Source organism: Pristiophorus japonicus, chromosome 27, assembly GCF_044704955.1.
Source record: "Pristiophorus japonicus isolate sPriJap1 chromosome 27, sPriJap1.hap1, whole genome shotgun sequence".
In the NCBI taxonomy this organism is placed as follows: domain Eukaryota; kingdom Metazoa; phylum Chordata; class Chondrichthyes; family Pristiophoridae; genus Pristiophorus; species Pristiophorus japonicus.
Window position 1 is genome coordinate 7,765,226 of NC_092003.1, and position 19,420 is coordinate 7,784,645.

The 19,420-nt window shown below is 55.1% G+C and overlaps 1 protein-coding gene across 1 annotated transcript; it reads left to right on the forward strand.

The window, feature by feature from the left end:
• Positions 1 to 1,524: 1,524 nt before the first annotated feature.
• mus81 (MUS81 structure-specific endonuclease subunit) lies at positions 1,525 to 19,015 on the forward strand (the record flags this gene model as incomplete). The annotated part of the gene is made up of 9 exons (XM_070868012.1): positions 1,525 to 1,587; positions 4,305 to 4,501; positions 9,792 to 9,921; positions 11,490 to 11,659; positions 12,506 to 12,604; positions 12,781 to 12,861; positions 14,652 to 14,740; positions 17,131 to 17,295; positions 18,787 to 19,015. Coding segments are annotated over exons 2-9 (1,101 nt in total), but the record flags the coding sequence as incomplete, so codon positions are not given.
• Between the last annotated feature and the right edge of the window lie 405 nt (positions 19,016 to 19,420).

Here is a 19,420-nt window from a genome sequence, read left to right on the forward strand (position 1 = left end):
AATGTATAGATGGCGATTATTGCAATGCACGGACAGCGATTATTGCAATGTATAGATGGCAATTATTGCAATGTATAGATGCCGATTATTGCAATGCACAGACAGCGATTATTGCAATGTATAGACGGCGATTATTGCAATGTGTAGACGGCGATTATTGCAATGGATAGATGCCGATTATTGCATTCAGCGGGCGGTGATTATTGCAATGTATAGACGGCGATTATTGCAATGGATAGATGGCGATTATTGCAATGAGCAGACGGCGATTATTGCAATGCACGGACACGATTATTGCAATGCACGGACGGCGATTATTGCAATGAGCAGTCGGCGATTATTGCAATGTATAGATGGCGATTATTGCAACGGATAGATGCCGATTATTGCATTCAGCGGGCGGCGATTATTGCAATGCACGGACGGCGATTATTGCAATGTATAGACGGCGATTATTGCAACGGATAGATGCCGATTATTGCATTCAGCGGGCAGCGATTATTGCAATGCACGGACGGCGATTATTGCAATGAGCAGACGGCGATTATTGCAATGTATAGACGCATTCAGCGGGCGGTGATTATTGCAATGTATAGATGGCGATTATTGCAATGCACGGACAGCGATTATTGCAATGTATAGACGGCGATTATTGCATTCAGCGGGCGGTGATTATTGCAATGTAAAGATGGCGATTATTGCAATGCACGGACAGCGATTATTGCAATGTATAGATGGCGATTATTGCAATGCACGGACAGCGATTATTGCAATGTATAGATGGCGATTATTGCAATGTATAGATGGCGATTATTGCATTCAGCGGGCGGTGATTATTGCAATGTAAAGATGGCGATTATTGCAATGCACGGACAGCGATTATTGCAATGTAAAGATGGCGATTATTGCAATGCACGGACAGCGATTATTGCAATGTATAGATGGCGATTATTGCAATGCACGGACAGCGATTATTGCAATGTATAGATGGCGATTATTGCATTCAGCGGGCGGTGATTATTGCAATGTATAGATGGCGATTATTGCAATGCACGGACAGCGATTATTGCAATGTATAGATGGCGATTATTGCATTCAGCGGGCGGTGATTATTGCAATGTAAAGATGGCGATTATTGCAATGCACGGACAGCGATTATTGCAATGTAAAGATGGCGATTATTGCAATGCACGGACAGCGATTATTGCAATGTATAGATGGCGATTATTGCAATGCACGGACAGCGATTATTGCAATGTATAGATGGCGATTATTGCATTCAGCGGGCGGTGATTATTGCAATGTATAGATGGCGATTATTGCAATGCACGGACAGCGATTATTGCAATGTAAAGATGGCGATTATTGCAATGCACGGACAGCGATTATTGCAATGTATAGATGGCGATTATTGCAATGTATAGATGGCGATTATTGCATTCAGCGGGCGGCGATTATTGCAATGAGCAGCCGGCGACACGCTGCCAGCCGGCCCCGCCCCCTGTGCAGCATTAAACTGGGTCCGGCCGCGCGGAGGGGGCGGAACGAGGCGCGCGGGGAGCGGGGGAGAGGGCCCGGGATCGGCAGGTGAGCGCGGGGAGGCGGGGGTTTCCCTGGCAACCGGGCCCGGGGAGGGGCGGTACTGAGGGAGCACCGCACTGTCGGAGGGGCGGTACTGAGGGAGCCCCGCACTGTCGGAGGGGCAGTACTGAGGGAGCGCCGTACTGAGGGAGCGCCGCACTGTCGGAGGGGCAGTACTGAGGGAGCGCCGCACTGTCGGAGGGGCAGTACTGAGGGAGCCCCGCACTGTCGGAGGGGCAGTACTGAGGGAGCCCCGCACTGTCGGAGGGGCAGTACTGAGGGAGCGCCGCACTGTCAGAGGGGGCAGTACTGAGGGAGCCCCGCACTGTCGGAGGGGCAGTACTGAGGGAGCCCCGCACTGCCTCAGGCCCCGCACTGTCGGAGGAGACGTTGAACCCTCCCCCTCGCGGGTCAGCGAGCAAGATCCCGCGAGCTCGTCGCGGAGCAAACGCTTTCCCAATCGGCGAAAGATTCGTGTGTTTACATCTCGCGAACCGCTTCAGTCGTGCCCCCCTACCCCTCCCCCTCCTACTCCTCCCGGTGGCTGGTGTGTGAGCGGCGAGTGAGGGTACAGGGCCCAGGGGGCAGCACGGGCCCAGCCCCACACTGTGTGCGATATGTGAGCGCACTGGGCCCGTGCAGCAGAGCTGGTCTCCGGTCGTCCTGGTTAACCCTTGCCCCTGGACCGAGGCCTCGCTCTGTCAAGCCCCGTGTGGTGGCTGGTGTACAACGGACACCCCACGTTAAAACAATCCACCCACAGGCATCTTCCACCCTTCAGGATGTAGTTCAGGATCCGGAATATTGGGTCCTTCATTGAAACACCTGGGAACTCATCCCTTTTTTCGGCGTGGAAGCAAGTCATCCTCGCTTTGTTGATTCCAGGGCTGAGGGGGTTGACTTATGAGGAAAGGTTGAGGAGGTTGGGCCTCTACTCATTGGAATTCAGAAGAATGAGAGGTGATCTTATCGAGACGTATAAGATTATGAGGGGGCTCGACAAGGTGGATGCAGAGAGGATGTTTCCACTGATGGGGGAGACTAGAACTAGGGGGCATGGTCTTAGAATAAGGGGCCGCCCATTTAAAACTGAGATGAGGAGGAATTTCTTCTCTCGGAGGGTTGTAAATCTGTAGAATTCGCTGCCTCAGAGAGCTGTGGAGGCCGGGACATTGAATACATTTAAGACAGAGATAGACAGTTTAACAGATAAGGGGATAAGGGATTATGGGGAGCGGGCGGGGAAGTGGAGCTGAGTCCATGATCGGATCAGCCATGATCGTATTAAATGGCGGAGCAGGCTCGAGGGGCCGTATGGCCTACTCCTGCTCCTATTTCTTATGTTCTCCTCCTCCCCCTGACACGCTCTTGGCCGCTCGCTTCCCTTCCCCCCCCCCCCCCCACCCCCGTCCTGCTAACCCGCCCTCGCTTTTTCCCAGTACCCCATGGGGCAAAATGGTTCGCACGCCCCAGGTATTGAATGGCAGAGTCCAGACCGAGAAGGAAAGAAAGGCTTGCATTTATATAGCGCCTTTCACTGCCGCCGGAGAGAGGGAAGGTTGCCGCAAAGAGAGATTTGTCTTCTTCCCCCCCCCCCCCCCCCCCTGTCAACGCGAAGACTGAGAAGATCTGGGGTTCTGCTCCTCCAGAGCAGAGAAGGTTGGGAGAGGATTTTGTTTGAGGTGTTTCAGATCATGAAAGGGTGGAATAGACAGCATGCCAGAGAGAGAGCGCGAGAGAGAGAGAGAGAGAGAGAGAGAGCGCGCGCAAGAAAGAGAGAGAGCGCGAGAGAGAGAGAGAGAGAGCGCGAGAGAGAGAGAGAGAGCGCGAGAGAGAGAGAGAGAGAGAGAGAGCGCGAGAGAGAGAGAGAGAGCGCGAGAACGCGAGAGAGAGAGCGCGAGAGAGAGCGCGAGAGAGAGAGCGCGAGAGAGAGAGAGCGCGAGAGAGAGCGAGAGAGAGAAAAACTAGTGTCATTGGTGCAAGGGTCGAGAGCCAGAGGGCATGCAGATTTAAAGAAAGACTTGCATTTGTATCGCGCCTTTCGCGACTACCGCACGTCCCCAAAAGCGCTTTACAGCCACTGAAGCAATTTTTGGAGTGTGGCCACTGTTGTAATGTGGGAAACGCGGCAGCCGTATTGCGCACAGTAAGCTTCCACACACAGCGATGTGATAATGACTCGAGATATATTTTTTGTTATGTTAATTGAGGGATAAATATTGGCCCCAGGACACCGGGGATAACTTCCCCCCACCCCCCACCCCCGGCCCGCGCTTCTTCGAAATAGTGGCCGTGGGATCTTTTACGTCAGCCTGAGAGGGCAGACGGGAGCCTCGGTTTTAACGTCCCATCCGAAAGACTGCGTGCGGAGCCAGGGGAATCACACACGGGATATTCTCCCTTCAGCACGTCAAAACACCTAAAGTTATAGGGGCGCTGTGCTGACTGGGACTGGCCGACAGTGTGTGGAAACGGTTGAAGTTTTTCTGCAACCTGCTTGTATTTGCTTTCTGCGTCACCTGCTCCTCTTGAGAGTTGAGACAGTCTTGATGCTGGCACTGGGAACGAGGTTTAATTCCGCAGTGACGCGCCGTAAATCGATGGCAAAAGTATCTCCGGTGTGGAGCAGGGTGGGATTAAACCGCGCGCCATTTCAGCCCCAATTAAATCTGTTCTCTCCTCTCTCTTTTCCCCCCCCCCCCAAACCCCACCTCCCCATCCAGCTCGGGTTCCGAGATTCCGCCCGCTCCCGCCGGTTGAGGGGCTTGAATAGTTTGTGGAGATGTTTGCGCCGGAGCTGGAGTACGGGAGGAAGGAGCCGATCGGCCCCTGCCCGAACCCGCTCTTCCTGCAATGGCTGGTGGAGTGGCGGGACATGGCCATCGAGAAGCAGCACAAGTCGCAAATTGTCTACGAGAAGGTTGGTGAACCCCCGCCCCCGCCCCTGCGAGTGTCTTCGGCAACGCCGGGCAGTTTGTGTCTTTCTTGAGGGCTACTCTGCCTGTACCTTTCTTTCCAGTAGGGGGTGAGCAGGAGAGTGGGAATGGACCGGGTGGGATATTAAAGGGTGCGGGGAGAGTGGGATTAGACTGGGTGGGATATTAAAGGGGGGAGTGAGGGGGAGAGTGGGATTAGACTGGGTGGGATATTAAAGGGGGAGTGAGGGGAGAGTGGGATTAGACTGGGTGGGATTAGAGGAGATTAATGCAATAGTTAGGAAAGACATTAGCTTGGATGATGTGGAATCTATATGGGTAGAGCTGCAGAACACCAAAGGGCAAAAAACGTTAGTAGGAGTTGTGTACAGACCTCCAAACAGTAATAGGGATGTTGGGGAGGGCATCAAACAGGAAATTAGGGGTGCATGCAATAAAGGTGTAGCAGTTATAATGGGTGACTTTAATATGCACATAGATTGGGCTAGCCAAACTGGAAGCAATACGGTGGAGGAGGATTTCCTGGAGTGCATAAGGGATGGTTTTCTAGACCAATATGTTGAGGAACCAACTAGGGGGGAGGCCATCTTAGACTGGGTGTTGTGTAATGAGAGAGGATTAATTAGCAATCTCATTGTGCGAGGCCCCTTGGGGAAGAGTGACCATAATATGGTGGAATTCTGCATTAGGATGGAGAATGAAACAGTAATTTCAGAGACCATGGTCCAGAACTTAAAGAAGGGTAACTTTGAAGGTATGAGGCGTGAATTGGCTAGGATAGATTGGCGAATGATACTTAGGGGGTTGACTGTGGATGGGCAATGGCAGACATTTAGAGACCGCATGGATGAAGTACAACAATTGTACATTCCTGTCTGGCGTAAAAATAAAAAGGGGAAGGTGGCTCAACCGTGGCTATCTAGGGAAATCAGGGATAGTATTAAAGCCAAGGAAGTGGCATACAAATTGGCCAGAAATAGCAGCGAACCTGGGGACTGGGAGAAATTTAGAACTCAGCAGAGGAGGACAAAGGGTTTGATTAGGACAGGGAAAATGGAGTACGAGAAGAAGCTTGCAGGGAACATTAAGGCGGATTGCAAAAGTTTCTATAGGTATGTAAAGAGAAAAAGGTTGGTGAAGACAAACATAGGTCCACTGCAGTCAGAATCAGGGGAAGTCATAACGGGGAACAAAGAAATGGCGGACCAATTGAACAAGTACTTTGGTTCGGTATTCACTAAGGAGGATACAAACAACCTTCCGGATATAAAAGGGGTCAGAGGGTCTAGTAAGGAGGGGGAACTGAGGGAAATCTTTATTAGTCGGGAAATTGTTTTGGGGAAATTGATGGGATTGAAGGCCGATAAATCCCCAGGGCCTGATGGATTGCATCCTAGAGTACTTAAGGAGGTGGCCTTGGAAATAGCGGATGCATTGACAGTCATTTTCCAACATTCCATTGACTCTGGATCAGTTCCTATGGAGTGGAGGGTAGCCAATGTAACCCCACTTTTTAAAAAAGGAGGGAGAGAGAAAACAGGGAATTATAGACCGGTCAGCCTGACCTCAGTAGTGGGTAAAATGATGGAATCAATTATTAAGGATGTCATAGCAGCGCATCTGGAAAATGGCGACATGATAGGTCCAAGTCAGCATGGAATTGTGAAAGGGAAATCATGCTTGACAAATCTTCTGGAATTTTTTGAGGATGTTTCCAGTAAAGTGGACAAAGGAGAACCAGTTGATGTGGTATATTTGGACTTTCAGAAGGCTTTCGACAAGGTCCCACACAAGAGATTAATGTGCAAAGTTAAAGCACATGGGATTGGGGGTAGTGTGCTGATGTGGATTGAGAACTGGTTGTCAGACAGGAAGCAAAGAGTAGGAGTAAACGGGTACTTTTCAGAATGGCAGGCAGTGACTAGTGGAGTGCCGCAAGGTTCTGTGCTGGGGCCCCAGCTGTTTACATTGTACATTAATGATTTAGACGAGGGGATTAAATGCAGTATCTCCAAATTTGCAGATGATACTAAGTTGGGTGGCAGTGTGAGCTGCGAGGAGGATGCTATTAGGCTGCAGAGTGACTTGGATAGGTTAGGTGAGTGGGCAAATGCATGGCAGATGAAGTATAATGTGGATAAATGTGAGGTTATCCACTTTGGTGGTAAAAACAGAGAGACAGACTATTATCTGAATGGTGACAGATTAGGAAAAGGGAAGGTGCAACGAGACCTGGGTGTCATGGTACATCAGTCATTGAAGGTTGGCATGCAGGTACAGCAGGCGGTTAAGAAAGCAAATGGCATGTTGGCCTTCATAGCGAGGGGATTTGAATACAGGGGCAGGGAGGTGTTGCTACAGTTGTACAGGGCCTTGGTGAGGCCACACCTGGAGTATTGTGTACAGTTTTGGTCTCCTAACTTGAGGAAGGACATTCTTGCTATTGAGGGAGTGCAGCGAAGGTTCACCAGACTGATTCCCGGGATGGCGGGACTGACCTATCAAGAAAGATTGGATCAACTGGGCTTGTATTCACTGGAGTTCAGAAGAATGAGAGGGGATCTCATAGAAACGTTTAAAATTCTGACGGGTTTAGACAGGTTAGATGCAGAAAGAATGTTCCCAATGTTGGGGAAGTCCAGAACCAGGGGTCACAGTCTGAGGATAAGGGGTAAGCCATTTAGGACCGAGATGAGGAGAAACTTCTTCACCCAGAGAGTGGTGAACCTGTGGAATTCTCTACCACAGAAAGTAGTTGAGGCCAATTCACTAAATATATTCAAAAGGGAGTTAGATGAAGTCCTTACTACTCGGGGGATCAAGGGTTATGGCGAGAAAGCAGGAAGGGGGTACTGAAGTTTCATGTTCAGCCATGAACTCATTGAATGGCGGTGCAGGCTAGAAGGGCTGAATGGCCTACTCCTGCACCTATTTTCTATGTTTCTATGTTTCTATATTAAAGGGGGGAGTGAGGGGGAGAGTGGGATTAGACTGGGTGGGATATTAAAGGGGGGAGTGGGATTAGACTGGGTGGGATATTAAAGGGGGAGTGAGGGGGAGAGTGGGATTAGACTGGGTGGGATATTAAAGGGGAGAGTGGGATTAGACTGGGTGGGATATTAAAGGGGGAGTGAGGGGGAGAGTGGGATTAGACTGGGTGGGATATTAAAGGGGAGAGTGGGATTAGACTGGGTGGGATATTAAAGGGGGAGAGTGGGATTAGACTGGGTGGGATATTAAAGGGGAGAGTGGGATTAGACTGGGTGGGATAATGTATAATGTGGATAAATGTGAGGTTATCCACTTTGGTGGTAAAAACAGTGAGACAGACTATTATCTGAATGGTGACAGATTAGGAAAAGGGGAGATACATCAGTCATTGAAGGTTGGCATGCAGGTACAGCAGGCGGTTAAGAAAGCAAATGGCATGTTGGCCTTCATAGCGAGGGGATTTGAGTACAGGGGCACGGAGGTGTTGCTACAGTTGTACAGGGCCTTGGTGAGGCCACACCTGGAGTATTGTGTACAGTTTTGGTCTCCTAACTTGAGGAAGGACATTCTTGCTATTGAGGGAGTGCAGCGAAGGTTCACCAGACTGATTCCCGGGGTGGCGGGACTGACATATCAAGAAAGACTGGATCAACTGGGCTTGTATTCACTGGAGTTCAGAAGAATGAGAGGGGATCTCATAGAAACGTTTAAAATTCTGACGGGTTTGGACAGGTTAGATGCAGGAAGAATGTTCCCAATGTTGGGGAAGTCCAGAACCAGGGGTCACATTCTAAGGATAAGGGGTGAGCCATTTAGGACCGAGATGAGGAGAAACTTCTTCACCCAGAGAGTGGTGAACCTGTGGAATTCTCTACCACAGAATAATGTTGAGGCCAATTCACTAAATATATTCAAAAAGGAGTTAGATGTAGTCCTTACTACTAGAGGGATCAAGGGGTATGGCGAGAAAGCAGGAATGGGGTACTGAAGTTGCATGTTCAGCCATGAACTCATTGAATGGAGGTGCAGGCTCGAAGGGCCGAATGGCCTACTCCTGCACCTATTTTCTATGTTTCTATTAAAGGGGAGAGTGGGATTAGACTGGGTGGGATATTAAAGGGGAGAGTGGGATTAGACTGGGTGGGATATTAAAGGGGGGAGTGAGGGGAGAGTGCGATTAGACTGGGTGGGATATTAAAGGGAGTGAGGGGAGAGTGGGATTAGACTGGGTGGGATATTAAAGGGGGGAGTGAGGGGAGAGTGGGATTAGACTGGGTGGGATATTAAAGGGAAGAGTGGGATTAGACTGGGTGGGATATTAAAGGGGAGGGTGGGATTAGACTGGGTGGGATATTAAAGGGGGGAGTGAGGGGAGAGTGCGATTAGACTGGGTGGGATATTAAAGGGGGAGTGAGGGGAGAGTGGGATTAGACTGGGTGGGATATTAAAGGGGGGAGTGAGGGGAGAGTGGGATTAGACTGGGTGGGATATTAAAGGGGAGAGTGGGATTAGACTGGGTGGGATATTAAAGAGTGAGGGGAGGGTGGGATATTAAAAGGGGGGGATTAGACTGGGTGGGATATTAAAGGGGGAGTGAGGGGAGAGTGGGATTAGACTGGGTGGGATATTAAAGGGGGGAGTGAGGGGAGAGTGCGATTAGACTGGGTGGGATATTAAAGGGGGAGTGAGGGGAGAGTGGGATTAGACTGGGTGGGATATTAAAGGGGGGAGTGAGGGGAGAGTGGGATTAGACTGGGTGGGATATTAAAGGGGAGAGTGGGATTAGACTGGGTGGGATATTAAAGAGTGAGGGGAGGGTGGGATATTAAAAGGGGGGGATTAGACTGGGTGGGATATTAAAGGGGGAGTGAGGGGAGAGTGCGATTAGACTGGGTGGGATATTAAAGGGGGAGTGAGGGGAGAGTGGGATTAGACTGGGTGGGATATTAAAGGGGAGAGTGGGATTAGACTGGGTGGGATATTAAAGTGGGGGGGCAGTGGGCGCCTTGCGAAGAAACACACCATTGCTGACCTGATGTGTGGATTGTCATGTTTCGGTGTTGGGACAGTCCCGGATTGGGAAGTTCCATCACTTTGTGGGGAGATTGCGGGTTCAAACCCCGGTTTGTGCGCAGTTACCAGCTCTCGGCCTGCGAACGACATGAGGGGAACCTCACAGACTGACGCTGTCGTTATCAACTCTCACACGTGGGCCCTGCACCGCTGAAGGAAAGTGCGGGGGGGATTAAATAATGGCCTGCGCTCTGTGCTTCTGCATTTCAGGCCATACGCTCCCTGACGATGTACCCGCTGCCCTTGCGGAACGGGAGAGAAGCCAAGATTCTCTACGGCTTTGGCGACGGGATCTGTAATCGGCTGGACGAGAAGCTGTGTGAATACCAAGCTGAGCACGGTACGTAATCCAACCACTGTCACCGACTGGCTACAGGAGGCGAAGGCTAAAGGGAGGGGACACGCGGGAAAGTGAGAACGTGCTGTGCGTATGTGAGAGAGACAGAGAGGCACAGCATGTTTGGGAGAGATATAGTGTGTGTGTTTCTTGGAGGGAGAGAGGGTGTGTGCAGAGGAGAGAAGATAAGAAATAGGAGCAGGCCATTCGGCCCCTTGAGCCTGCTCCGCCATTTAATCCGATCATGGACTCGGGTCCACTTCCCTGCCCGTCCCCCTTATCCCCTTATCGGTTAACAAACTGTCTATTTCTGTGTTAAATTTATTCAATGTCCCAGCCTCTACAGCTCTCTGAGGCAGCAAATTCAATAGATTTACAACCCTCAGAGAAGAAATTTCTCCTCATCTCAGTTTTAAATGGGCGGCCCCTTATTCTAAGACCATGCCCCCTAGTTCTAGTCTCCCCCATCAGTGGAAACATCCTCTCTGCATCCACCTTGTCAAGCCCCCTCATAATCAACAAAGTAGTGTGTGAGTGCATGCGTGCGGGTGGTGGAGTGTGTCTGGAGCGAGACATTGTGTGCGGGGTCTAGAGTGTGTGGATAAGTTAGCAGACTGGTAACGTCACTGGACCAGTAATCCAGACCCTGGACTGATGGTCCGACGACATCAGTTCAAATCCCACCACGGCAGCTGGGGAATTTAAAATCGGTCCATTAAATACATTTGGAATAAAAAGTTAGTGACTGTAATGGTGACAAAACTGGTTCACTAATGTCCTTCAGGGAAGGAAATCTGTCGCCCTGACCCGGTCCGGCCGCTACGTGACTCCAGACCAACAGCTTGCCCACCCCGGCCCAGCGAGCCGCTCAGTTCTACCAAACTGCTACGGTAAAGTCACTGTGGGAGCACCTTCACCACACGGGACTGCAGTGGTTCACCACCACCTTCTCACGGGGCAATTAGCGATGGGCCTCTGAGTCAGAAGATTGTGGGTCAACTCCCACTCCAGGGAATGAGCACCAAAAAATCTAGGCTGACACTCCCAGTGCCGTGCTGAGGGAGCGCCGCACTGTCGGAGGGGCAGTACTGAGGGAGCGCCGCACTGTCGGAGGGGCAGTACTGAGGGAGTGCCGCACTGGCAGTGCTGAGGGAGCGCCGCACTGTCGGAGGGGCAGTACTGAGGGAGCGCCGCACTGTCGGAGGGGCAGTGCTGAGGGAGCCCCGCACTGTCAGAGGTGCCGTCTTTCGGATGAGATGTTAAACCGAGGTCCCGTCTGCCCTCTCGGGTGGACGTAACAGATCCCATGACACTATTAGGAAGAAGAGCAGGGGGAGTTCTCTCCGGTGTCCTGGGGCCAATGTTTATCCCTCAACCAACATCACTAAAACAGATGTTCAGATTATCACATTGCTGTGTGTGGGAGCTTGCTGTGCGCAAATTGGCTGCCGCGTTTCCCACATTACAATAGCGACTACACTCCAAAAGCACTTCATTGGCTGTAAAGCGCTTTGGGACGTCTGACGGTGGTGAAAGGCGCTATACAAATGCAAGTCTTTCTTTCTGTCTAGGTCTGGACGCCGCCATTCATTATGCGAGTGACCCAGTTCCCATGAACCCAGTGCAGGCGGAGTGCTGGAAGAAAGCGAGTACGAGTTCGCCAGTGAAGGCGGCAAGTGGCTGGGCTGCAGAGAGCGTGTCGGAGGAGGAGGATGTGACCGACCTGAGACCTTCTCCGACGGTAAGTGCCGATAGCCACGGCGCAGAGATCAGGTCAGTACCCGCTCCGACATCCACGGTAGTGAGCCCGTAATCCAAGCTGACGATCCCATTGCTGCACTGAGGGAGTCCTGCACTGACAGAGGCGCTCCCTCAGCACCGCCCCTCCGACAGTGCGGCGCTCCCTCAGCACCGCCCCTCCGACAGTGCGGCGCTCCCTCAGCACCGCCCCTCCGACAGTGCGGCACTGGGAACGTCAGCCTAGATTTGCACGCTCCAGTTCCTGGAGCGGGAGAGGGTTGAGAATGTGGAACTCGCTGCCACAGGGAGGGGTCGAGGCGAATAGTATCGATGCATTTAAGGGGAGGCTGGATAAACACATGAGGGAGAAAGGAATAGAAGGATATGGTGATGGGGTGAGATGGAGAGGGGTGGCAGGGGGCTGGTGTGGGGCATTAGCCCCGGCACGGAGCGGTGGGGCATCGGCCCCGGCACGGAGCGGTGGGGCATCGGCCCCGGCACGGAGCGGTGGGGCATCGGCCCCGGCACGGAGCGGTGGGGCATCGGCCCCGGCACGGAGCGGTGGGGCATCGGCCCCGGCACGGAGCGGTGGGGCATAAGCCCCGGCACGGAGCGGTGGGGCATAAGCCCCGGCACGGAGCGGTGGGGCATCAGCCCCGGCACGGAGCGGTGGGGCCGAGTGAGCAGTTTCTGTGCTGCAGACTCGATACCACCGGCTCGAGGGACCGATCGGCCTCCTCGTGCTGCCGTGAGCTGTTGAGACTCTGCTCCCCCCAGCCCCCCGCCCCCCCCCCCCCACCCCTGTTTACACCGGGCAGTAATTCCCGCCGATGCTCTTCCCTTACAGAAAAGGAGGAGGCCAGAAAACCGGGAGGACCAGGAGTACAAGCCGCAGAAGCGTTCGGGCGGATACGCGCTGCTGCTGACATTCTACAGAGAGGCCAAGGCAAGTGAGGGGGAGCGCGCACTGCTCGGGAGTCACGGCCCCCGTCGCCCGCATTAAACCGGGCGCGTTTGCTCACCAATCCCACCGTCCTGTTGTGCCATTCACTCTGAGTTGTTCTCTCTCTCTCTCTCTCTCTCTCTCTCCCCCCGCCCCCCCCCACCTCTCAACTCTTTCAGAAGCTGAACTACCGCGGCTTCCTGACCAAAGCGGAGCTACAGCGGAAAGCCCAGCCCCTGTGTCGGATGTCGTTCACTCACGTGAGTCACTGCGCCCTCTCTTCAGCTCTTGGTCACCGCTGCCAGCCCTTTTCATTGACGGATGAGACTGTTTGACTGAGTTCCCCATCCCCACCACCCCCCCCGCACACAAACGCACGCACACACACACACACACACACACACACACACACACACACACGCTGTCGCCCGCTGTGTCGCTCACGCTGTCGCGCACGCTCCCTTGCACTCTCGCGCACTCTGTCGCTCGCACATTCTGTCGCGCTCACTGTCCGGCTCGCGCACTTTGTTGCGTGCTCATGCAGTCACACACACACACACACACACACACATCGCCACATAAGTGTGTCCAACCTGCAACATCACCATGCACCCCCCCTGCCATCACCAAGCCGAAGCCAGACACCAGAGAGTGTGGAAGAACCCACCTCCCCCCCCCACAACATCTGCGTTGCAGCCTGGTACCCGTGTCTCCCAACATAGTTCGTCCCACTCACCCATCACCCCCTGTGCTCGCTGCCCCCGTGTCCTAACTCTCACCGAGTCCCGCTCACCCATCACTCCCTGTGCTCGCTGACCCCGTGTCCTAACTCTCACCGAGTCCCGCTCACCCATCACTCCCTGTGCTCACTGACCCGTGTCCTAACTCACACCGAGTCCCGCTCACCCATCACCCCCTGTGCTCGCTGACCCCGTGTCCTAACTCGCACCGAGTCCCGCTCACCCATCACCCCCTGTGCTCGCTGCCCCCGTGTCCTAACTCGCACCGAGTCCCACTCACCCATCACCCCCTGTGCTCGCTGACCCGTGTCCTAACTCGCACCGAGTCCCGCTCACCCATCACCCCCTGTGCTCGCTGCCCCCGTGTCCTAACTCGCACCGAGTCCCGCTCGCCCATCACCCCCTGTGCTCGCTGTCCCGTGTCCTAACTCGCACCGAATCCCGCTCACCCATCACCCCCTGTGCTCGCTGACCCCGTGTCCTAACTCACACCCAGTCCCGCTCACCCATCACCCCCTGTGCTCGCTGCCCTGTGTCCTAACTCACACCCAGTCCCGCTCACCCATCACCCCCTGTGCTCGCTGCCCCCGTGTCCTAACTCTCACCGAGTCCCGCTCACCCATCACCCCCTGTGCTCGCTGCCCCTGTGTCCTAACTCACACCGAGTCCCGCTCACCCATCACCCCCTGTGCTCGCTGACCTGCATTGGCCCCCGGTTAAGCGACGCCTCGATTTCAAAATTCTCATCCTTGTTTACAAGTCCCTCCATGGCCCTCGCCCCCTCCCTATCTCTGTAATCTCCAGCACTAAAACCCACCGAGATGTCTGCGCTCCTCCAATTCTGCCCTCTTGAGTGTCCCCTGATTATAATCGCCCCACCATCGGCGGCCGTGTCTTCTGTTGCCTGGAACTCCCTCCTTAAACCTCTCCGCCTCTCTCGCCTCCTTTTAAGACGCTACTTTAAAACCGACCTCTCTGACCCAGCTTTTGGTCACCTGCCCCTAATACCTCCTTATCTCGGTGTCAAATCCTGTGAAGCACCTCGGGATGGTTTACTATGTTAAAGGCGTTATAGAAATTTGAGTGGCTGTTGCTGTTGAAAGGAAGATGGAGCAGACAAAGATGAGGGCTCGGCCTGAGAGTTCTCCCATGCTGTCCTGGGTCGCATGGCTTTCAGTTGGAGGGGACATATCCGAAGGCAGTAAAGGATACAGTCCCGCGCCTTAGCACTTGGGGGAGTCGTCTGTTTTTGGCAATTCTGTCAGGCATAATTTTTTTTTTCTCTAGCTATTTTTTTTTTTTTTAAACAGTTTAAAGCAAGTTACCGGTACAATGCCTGGTCGTCAATCAGCGCCTTAATCCAGAAGGACCTCGTGATAAAGACTGGTTTTCCGGCCAGGTAGGAGAAGAGATCGTCCGGGTGGGAATAGGTCCGGTAACGGATGGAACAATTCTTTTCCGACCTGCATTGGCTCCCGGTCCGGCAACGCCTCGATTTTTAAATTAAAAATTCCGAGCCTTGTGTTCAAATCCTTCACCCGCCCTCCCTCCCTAGCTCTGTAACCTCTTCCAACCCTCCGAAATCGCCGCGCTCCTCCAATTCCACACCCCCCCACCCCCCCGCCCCCGCCAATTTCCATCGCTCCGCCATTGGTGAGTGAGCCTTCAGCCGCCTGGGCCCCGAGCTCTGGAATTTCCTCCGAAAACCTCTCCATCTCTCTCTCTCTCTCTCTCTCTCTCTCTCTCTCCTCCTTTAAGACGCCTCTGAGTCAGATGGTTTGTGGGTTCAAGACCCATTCCAGGAACTTGAGCACATTTAAAAAAAAAAAAATCTAGGTTGACACTCCAGTGCTGAAGGAGCGCCGCACTGTCGGAGGGGCAGTGCTGAGGGAGCCCCGCACTGTCGGAGGGGCGGTGCTGAGGGAGCCCCGCACTGTCGGAGGGGCGGTGCTGAGGGAGCCCCGCACTGTCGGAGGGGCGGTGCTGAGGGAGCCCCGCACTGTCGGAGGGGCGGTGCTGAGGGAGCCCCGCACTGTCGGAGGGGCGGTGCTGAGGGAGCCCCGCACTGTCGGAGGGGCGGTGCTGAGGGAGCCCCGCACTGTCGGAGGGGCGGTGCTGAGGGAGCCCCGCACTGTCGGAGGGGCAGTGCTGAGGGAGCCCCGCACAGTCGGAGGGGCGGTACTGAGGGAGTGCCGCAATGTCGGAGGTGCCGTCTTTTGGATGAGACGTTAAACCGAGGCCTTTCTGCCCCCTCGGGTGGATGTAAAAGATCCAGCGGCCACTATTCCGAAGAAGAGCAGGGGGAGTTCTCCCCGGTGTCCTGGGGCCAATATTTATCTCTGTCTGTTTTTTTTGTTCTGATGATTATCACATTGCTGGGTGTGGGAGCTTGCTGTGCGCAAGTTAGCTTGCCCCGTTTCCCACATAACAACAGTGACCACACTCCAAAAGTACTTTATTGATTCGGTGGCCGAGAAAGGCGCTATATAAATGTACGTCTCTCTATTCCGTCCCCCTCGATCTAGAATCCCGCACCAGGGGAATTCTGAAGTGCGGGACAGGGTCGCAGAGATCTGGTGCAATAACATCCGGCGATACGGGGGGGGGGGGGTGGGGGTATCCCTATAATGCCCTTTAAGGCGCCACCCTCCACTCGCTCGCTGATCATTGCTACTTGCGTGACGGTGTGTTTCCACTGTAAACCGCTCAGGCTGTTACTGCAGTATTAACCATCGTGCCCACTGGCATAAAAATGGCTGGCTTAACCCACCGTGCATTCCACTGAAAGTAACGGAGGGTGGGGGGGAGGGGGTGACACTGGATGCATTTCATCGGCTGGGGCGGCTGTCGGATGGAGCTTCTGAACCCTCACTTGAACCGCTTATACAGCGACTTTCATTACCTCATCATCATCGGCAGTCCCTCGGAATCGTCCAGGCTAAACATGAGTCCTCAGGTGGCTGAACAGTCCAATACGGGAACCACAGTCCCTGTCACCGGTGGGACAGACAGTGGTTGAGGGAAGGGGAGGGTGGGACTGGTTTGCCGCACGCTCCTTCCGCTGCCTGCGCTTGGTCTCTGCACGCTCTCGGCGACGAGACTCGAGGTGCTCAGCGCCCTCCCGGATGCACTTCCTCCACTTGGGGCGGACTGGTCTTTGGCCGGGAACTCCCAGGTCTCAGTGGGGATGTTGCACTTGATCAGGGAGGCTTGGAGGGTGTCCCTTGTAACGTTCCCTCTGCCCGCCTTTGGCTCGTTTGGCCGTGTAGGAGTTCCCGAGTAGAGCGCTTGCTTTGGGAGTCTCGTGTCGGGCACATGCGGACAATGTGGCCCTGCCCAGCGGAGCTGATCGAGTGTGGTCAGTGCTGGGGATGTTGGCCTGGTCGAGGACGCGAACGTTGGTGCTCCCCCTTGTGTTCGAATACCTCCCTATCTCTGTAATCACACGCCCCACAATCCCCCCCGAGATATCCGCGCTCCTCCAATTCCGTCCTCTTGCGCATTCATTCGATTTCCATCGCTCCACCATCGGTGGCCGTGCCTTCTGTTGCCTGGGCCCCAAGCTCTGGAACTCCCTCCCTAAACTTCCCCGCCTCTCTCTCCTCCTTTAAGATGCTCCTTAAAACCGACGTCATTGACCCAGCTTTTGGTCACCCATCCCCACTATCTCCCTATGTGACTGGGTGCCAAATTTTGTCTGATGGTCGCTGCTGTGAAACGCCTCAGGTTGTTTTGCATTAAAGGCGCTATGTAACTGTAAATGAGTCTCTCGTTGCCTGGCACACACAGATTCACGCTGACGGAGAAAGGCTTGAAACTGGGCGAGAAGCTGAATGCAGAGCACTTGGAACAGGAGAAGATGGAGGAGGCACAGGGCGGTGTGGCTGGACCAGCGGAGCTGCAGCTTACTGAGGAAGGTGTCGAAGACCAGCTCCCAGCGATCGCAAGCTCGGAGTAAGCCGCGGGAGGCGAGGGCGGGGAGCCTTACTGTCGTCTTTTTATTGTACTTTCTGCGGCACGCTCTGTCCTGCCCGTTTTCTGCCCCGTGGCGCTCAGCACGGGTGCTTCAAGCCCCACTCCAGAGACTTGAGCGACAGAATCCCGGCCGACACTTCAGTGCAGCGCTGAGGGAGCGCCGCACTGCGCTGTCGGAGGGGCAGTGCTGAGGGAGCGCCGCACTGCGCTGTCGGAGGGGCAGTGCTGAGGGAGCGCCGCACTGCGCTGTCGGAGGGGCAGTGCTAAGGGAGCGCTGCACTGTCGGAGGGGCAGTTCTGAGGGAGCACCGCACTGTCTGAGGGGCAGTACTGAGGGAGCGCCGCACTGCGCTATCGGAGGGGCAGTGCTGAGGGAGCGCCGCACTGCGCTGTCGGAGGGGCAGTGCTAAGGGAGCGCTGCACTGTCGGAGGGGCAGTTCTGAGGGAGCACCGCACTGTCTGAGGGGCAGTACTGAGGGAGCGCCGCACTGCGCTATCGGAGGGGCAGTGCTGAGGGAGCGCTGCACTGTCGGAGGGGCGGTACTGAGGGAGCGCCGCACTGTCGGAGGGGCAGTGCTGAGGGAGCACCGCACTGTCGGAGGGGCAGTACTGAGGGAGCACCGCACTGTCGGAGGGGCAGTACTGAGGGAGTGCCGCACTGTCGGAGGGGCAGTACTGAGGGAGCGCCGCACTGTCGGAGGAGCAGTGCTGAGGGAGCGCCGCACTGTCAGAGGGGCAGTACTGAGGGAGCGCCGCACTGTTGGAGGGGCAGTACTGAGGGAGCGCCGCACTGTCGGAGGGGCAGTACTGAGGGAGCGCCGCACTGTCGGAGGGGCAGTACTGAGGGAGCGCCGCACTGTCGGAGGGGCAGTACTGAGGGAGCGCCACACTGTCGGAGGGGCAGTACTGAGGGAGTGCCGCACTGTCAGAGGGGCAGTACTGAGGGAGTGCCGCACTGTCGGAGGGGCAGTACTGAGGGAGCGCCGCACTGTCGGAGGGGCAGTACTGAGGGAGCGCCGCACTGTTGGAGGGGCAGTGCTGAGGGAGTCTTTCAGATGGATGTAAAAGATCTCATGCACTGTTTGGAAGAAGAGCAGGGGAGTTCTCCCCGGTGTCCTGGGGCCAATATTTATCCCTCACCCAACATCACAGAAACAGATGATCTGGGTCATTATCGGATTGCTGTGTGTGGGAACTTGCTGTGCTCAAATTGTCTGCCGCATTTCCCACATTACAACAGTGACCACACTCCAAAATTACTTCATTGACTGTAAAGCGCTTTGGGACGTCCTGAGGGGGTGAAAGGCACTATATAAATGCAAGTCTTTATCGTATGTCTGAAGCGCAAGAGCTGAGGTGGACGTTGGGTGGAGGGAAGATTAACGGGGAGAGGGAGACGAGTGCACGACCCTTACACCGGCCCCAGGGTGTGAGTTCAGCATTCTCTCAACGAGCTTTCCTCCCCCGACAGGGCCAGGGCCCAGCAGCCGCCGTTTCACGGGGCAACGATGAGCGGAGTATCGGAGGGATCAGGCCTGATGTCGGCCGAGAGCCCGGGGTGGACGGGATCCCAGAACACCGGGTCCAGCAGCAACCAGGCCCCGCAGCACTCCTACACCCACGTTCCCGAATTCACCTTCCGCCCCGGAGACTTCGACGTCATCCTGTGCATCGACTTCATCGAAACAACAGCGTACGTCAGGACTGGGGAGTGGCACAGTGTCACAATGTGTGCTCCCTCCCCCTCTCCCTCCCCCCTCTCCCTCCCCCCTCTCCCTCCCCCCCTCTCCCTCCCCCCCTCTCCCTCCCCCCCTCTCCCTCCCCCCCTCTCCCTCCCCCCCTCTCCCTCCCCCCCTCTCCCTCCCCCCCTCTCCCTCCCCCCCCTCTCCCTCCCCCCCTCTCCCTGCCCGCTCTCCCTGCCCCCTCTCCCTGCCCCCTCTCCCTGCCCCCTCTCCCTGCCCGCTCTCCCTGCCCGCTCTCCCTGCCCGCTCTCCCTGCCCCCTCTCCCTGCCCCCTCTCCCTGCCCCCTCTCCCTGCCCCCTCTCCCTGCCCCCTCTCCCTGCCCCCTCTCCCTGCCCCCTCTCCCTCCCCCCTCTCCCTCCCCC